Source organism: Symphodus melops, assembly GCF_947650265.1.
Source record: "Symphodus melops genome assembly, contig: scaffold_341, whole genome shotgun sequence".
NCBI lineage: Eukaryota > Metazoa > Chordata > Actinopteri > Labriformes > Labridae > Symphodus > Symphodus melops.
Window position 1 is genome coordinate 1 of NW_027636667.1, and position 5,000 is coordinate 5,000.

Here is a 5,000-nt window from a genome sequence, read left to right on the forward strand (position 1 = left end):
GAACAGCAGAGACCTGCAGCACATCTGGGTAAGACGGCCAATCAGAACACACCTTAGAGCTCGTCCAATCACAGAGAGGCTCGAGCTCTGTTTAAATGTACAGATGTTCAGTTAGAGGCGACCTCTCCGTGGTGCTGATCAGGAACACCACGAGATATTTACTCACCTGAAACTGTTCTAGAGAGAGAGAGGAGAAACAGGAAGTTGACCAGAGGAGAAACAGGAAGTGAGCAGAGCAACTGACAGGAAGTGACCAGAGGCAGCGCTCTTATCTGATAGTGAGTCATTAAATCTTCTGTTCTGTTTCAGTCCTTTATGTACGGCGACTACATCGCCTACGACTTCTGGCTCGGGAAAGTTTACGACCTGACTAATCACATCATCCTCAAGCTCTCCAACGGAGCCAGGTGCACACACACACACACACACACACACACACACACACACACACACACACACACACACACACACTCACTCACTTTGAATCTGTCGGTGTGTCTGCACGTTTCACACATTAATCCGTGCTAAATCTCTCTCTCTCTCTCTCTCTCTCTGTCTCTCTCTCTCTGTCTCTCTCTCTCTCTCCCCTCTCTCTCTCTCTCTCTCTCTCTCTCCAGGTGCTCCATGAGTGTGGAGGATGGTGCCAAGCTTTACGACGTCTGCCCGCATGTCAGTGATTCGGTACGTAGCCAGCAGCTCTCTCTCTCGCTCGCCCTCTCGCTCTCTCTCACCTCGGGCTGTTAGTCGGGGGTCAGAGCCTCTAACGCCGGCTCGTGTCCAAACACAAACGCCTGGCTGGTCGTCAGTAAACATTTCCTGTTTGTTGTCCAGTCAGCGGGTCGTGTTGACGTGCAGGAGTCATAAAAACTTTAAAATGTCACAGGAGAGGGCGAGCGAGTATTTCAGCTGGTGTTTGACTGTTTTTTTTTCTTTTCTCTTTTTCAGGGTCTGTTCTTCGACGAGGCGTACGGTTTCTACCCGGGCCAGGTCCTGATTGGCCCGGCCAAAGTCTTCTCCAATGTACAGTGGCTGTCAGGGGTCAAACCGGTCCTCAGCAGGAAGTGCAAGTTCAGGGTGGTGGTGGAAGAGGTGAGACGACGCTCACAGTCAGTTATTCTCTCAGTGATTCATAACAGTCGAGTTTAAACCCGTCAGTCAGGTCAATAATATTAATCACTCAGGTCTTTCTGTTTAATTTAATTTAATATCGCATTTTGAAGTGCATCAAAATATTTTCCCTAACAAGCAACACTTCTCAGTCTAAATGGATTTTAGTGGATGAATTAATAAAATGCGTGCAGTGTTACTTCTCACTTTCATGAAGCTGTTGGATTTTGTTTTAAATAGTTTTTTTAGCTCAGCAGCTGGAAAGTCAGATCATTATCTTTAGCACGTTTTCTAACCTCCTTATATTCTATGACTAATCGTGATCTACAGTCCAGATCGATCAATTTAGCATGAATGAACTTTATCAGACGTTGAATTACTAATTTTGGTCCTGAAGAGTCATGTGGTCGAGTTTAGGCTGCAAACGCTTCCTGTTTGTACTCGTGGCGAAGCTAGCGCGAAGCTAGCGCGAAGCTAGCGCGAAGCTAGCGCGAAGCTAGCTGTGATTAAATGTGTTAAAAAAAACGTTCATGTTATTTTCTTGTAATTAATTAATCGTAATTAACGTGTTAAAGTCAAACCCCTCATAATAATGATAATAATAATATTAATGATAATAATAATAATGATAATAATAATAATGATAATAATAATAAAGCATTTTTAAAGGCGTCTGTCACCTGACAAAGCAAAGTAACGATTACATCTATAAATTAAACTTTAAGGTTTAAACGTTTCCGGACGACTCGGACCCGATTTTTATTATTTTTTTTTAATTTATTTTATTTTTTAACTGTTTATTAGCGTTTTGAAGTTGGGCTGAATCTGACCCCGATGGCGTGCGGTTGGTCGCGCAGCAGCGATCGAGGCCCCGAACATCCCGACCTGACGGGCGGTTTCATTTTGCATGTTTGAATTCGACCCTACGTCAGCACACACACACACACACACACACACACACACTCATAAATGGGGATCTTTGCTCGTGCGTTGTGAAGGACGCAGTCGCACGCCATCGTCGCTGAAGCGTCCGTGTGTTTGAACGCGTGGAGGCGTGGCTGTAATGAACTCGTCTCCTCAGGTCAAAGTGGTGGAGCTGAAGGTGACGTGGATCACTAAGAGCTACTCGCCCAAAGGTTCTGACAGCGTCTACCCGCCGCCCTCCACCATCACGCAGGAGAACCTCTGCAGGTCAGTGAGGACGTCCCAGCATGCACCCTGTCGGCGTGCTGAGCTCAGACTGATTTTATCCCGCTGGTCGTTTTCAGGGTGAGGCGACTCGGATACTACGACCACACCCAGAGGCAGCTGGGAGAGCGGGCGCTTTATATCTTCCCTGCGAAGGGGGACGCCACACGCATCACCTGTGAAGGACCCGAGGGCGCCCCGGTCCTGCCTGAAGACCCCGTGGCAAGAAAGGTGCGTTTGAAATGTGTAAACGTAAACCGTGAAATCCAGAATTTAAGTCTTCCTCTTTTTTTATCTCTGAGGAAAAAAGGTTTTAAAGCGTTAAACCGACTTCCTGTTTCGATCAGTGAAAGATCAAACGAGTCGATAACGTTCAAACCTACGAGTCTCTTAACTTCGTCAGGATCGAGCGCAGAGTCTCCACCAATCAGAGGGCTGCATTCTCCCTCGTGTTGAGTGAGGTTGACACGCTGAGACAGCGCCCTCTGCTGGATGGAGCTGCAAACGACTTCAATTTAAACTTTTTTTTCCCCACAAATTCGAAAGAACGTTAGAAGTGACGTCTCGTCTGATCAGGATCCGTCTGGTCGCCTCCCCTTTTTTTGGAGGTTTTCAGGGCACGCCAAACGGGAAGGAGACCCCCGTAGTTGACTTACTGCACCTGCTGCAGCCGCCGCTACCCGACCTCGGGACGAGCGAAAGAAAGCCGATGAACCGAGAGGAGAGCGAGCGGATGTTTGTTTACTGAGCAGCGCACCAACGCTGTCGGGAGCTGCTGAGGTCATGGCGGCGTGTTTGGTCAGCGTTTTTATTCTGCGTCCGTGTGAAGGACGCAGCACGCTCACGGGTGGGGAAAAAAAACAAGGTGTGAAAAGTGCGTCCGACAGTCCAGATGTCACGGCAGGGAAACCGTCGCTCAGCAGCCTGTAACTCCCTCAGGAAGACGCACACACACACACATTCACCGTGTGTGTGTGTGTGTGCGTGTGTGTGTGTGTGTGTGTGTGTGTGTGTGTGTGTGTGTGTGTTAATGAACAGCTGCCACAAGTTGAATCGAACGCGGAGAAAAACAGACTGAAGGTGTTTTTTGATGGTTTTTCTTCTTTCAGTTAAAAAGGATGTTCAAGAAGGACGCCGGGAAGAAGACGGAGAACGCAGACACACAAGGTGCCAACACACACACACACACACACACACACACACACACACACACACACACACACACACACACACACACACACACGCTGCTCTCTAATGCCAGCAGTGTTGCCTCCGTCGTGAACTCGGGAACACTCTGAATTCACTCGGCTAAAAATAGACGCGACGAATCAAACTTCGCTCTGCAGCTCAAGTCACAGTTTTTTTAAGTGGAGCAGCCGAGCGGCGCCGACAGAAACACGTCTACTGAGGGTTACAAAAAAAACAAAAAAAAACAGCGTATTGGCGTGCTGTGCTTTCCTCGCTGTTTTATTTCAACTGTGCTTTTATTTTGAAATGAAAGAAAGGGGAGCGTCTGGCAGAGTGGAGGTTGAGGACGTGAAGTTAAGCGCAGAAACAGGAAGTGGTTTAAGGAGGTCAAACGGCTCAGAGGTCGATGTGTGATGTCATCAGGTGGATGTGTCGTTTTGGCTCGTCAGCTCTTCACGCCGCTGTTCATCCCACCTCGCCACAAGTCTGGACGGGAAAGAATCTCATGTCGGGATCACAGTGATGTCATCACCGCGGTGGCGGTAGAGAGAGTGCTGACATCACTCCGAGCGTCTCCGTTTATTAAAATTTAAAAAAAGCAGCAGATGACACGCCACGCCCCGATGACACGCCACGCCCCAATGACACGCCACGACCCGAAGACACGCCACGCCCCAATGACACGCCACGCCCCAATGACACGCCATGCCCTTACCACGCCCCAATGACACGCCATGCCCTTACCACGCCCCGAAGACACGCCATGCCCCGATGACACGCCATGCCCTTACCACGCCCCAATGACACGCCACACCCCAAAGACACGCCACGACCCGAAGACACGCCACGCCCCAATGACACGCCACGCCCCGCCCCAAGGACACGCCACACGCCAATGACACGCCACGACCCGAAGACACACCACGCCCCGAAGACACACCACGCCCCGAAGACACACCACGCCCCAATGACACGCCACACGCCAATGACACGCCAATGACACACCACACCCAATGACACGCCACTCCCCAATGACACGCCACACGCCAATGACACGCCACGCTGTTCTCCTTGCTGAATCACCGCAGAGATTAAACATCATATTTAATCCTGACTTGTTTGTTTGTTTTTGTTTGTTGTTGTTTCCAGGCGAGCAGACGGACTCATCACATCCCAAAAACAACGGACCCGTGGTCCCCAACCAGAACCTTCCAGACCCCCAAAACACCAACGACAACTCGGCCGAACACGGCGAGCAGGACGCCGACGACGAGGCGGCAGAGGACACTGACGACACCAGGTGAGGGTCATGTGATCTGATGACTCGGTAAACGTCATGTGACTCTGAGCTGATGGCGAGTCGTGTCTCTGCAGCTCTCTGACGTCCTCGGCCAGCTCCACCGCGTCCTCGCAGAGCGGCGGTCTGGGCGCCAACCGCAAGAAGAGCATCCCGCTGTCCATCCGTAATCTGAAGAGGAAACACAAGAAGAAGAGGACGAAGTTCGCACGCGAGTTCA

General features: G+C 50.1%; 1 protein-coding gene across 1 annotated transcript in view; it reads left to right on the forward strand.

Annotated features, from left to right (window-relative positions):
* The first annotated feature begins 6 nt into the window (after positions 1–6).
* ube2o (ubiquitin-conjugating enzyme E2O) overlaps positions 7–5,000 on the forward strand; it is a 14,205-nt gene continuing 9,211 nt past the window's right edge. Inside the window, exons 1-9 of the mRNA XM_079372989.1 lie at positions 7–28; positions 310–407; positions 618–681; positions 946–1,089; positions 2,189–2,298; positions 2,376–2,526; positions 3,405–3,462; positions 4,633–4,783; positions 4,858–5,000. The exon at positions 4,858–5,000 is cut by the window's right edge and continues 13 nt beyond it. Of these exons, the coding sequence (XP_079229115.1) occupies positions 316–407; positions 618–681; positions 946–1,089; positions 2,189–2,298; positions 2,376–2,526; positions 3,405–3,462; positions 4,633–4,783; positions 4,858–5,000 (913 nt within the window). The 5' untranslated portion in view covers positions 7–28; positions 310–315. The remainder of the gene's footprint in view (positions 29–309; positions 408–617; positions 682–945; positions 1,090–2,188; positions 2,299–2,375; positions 2,527–3,404; positions 3,463–4,632; positions 4,784–4,857) is intronic.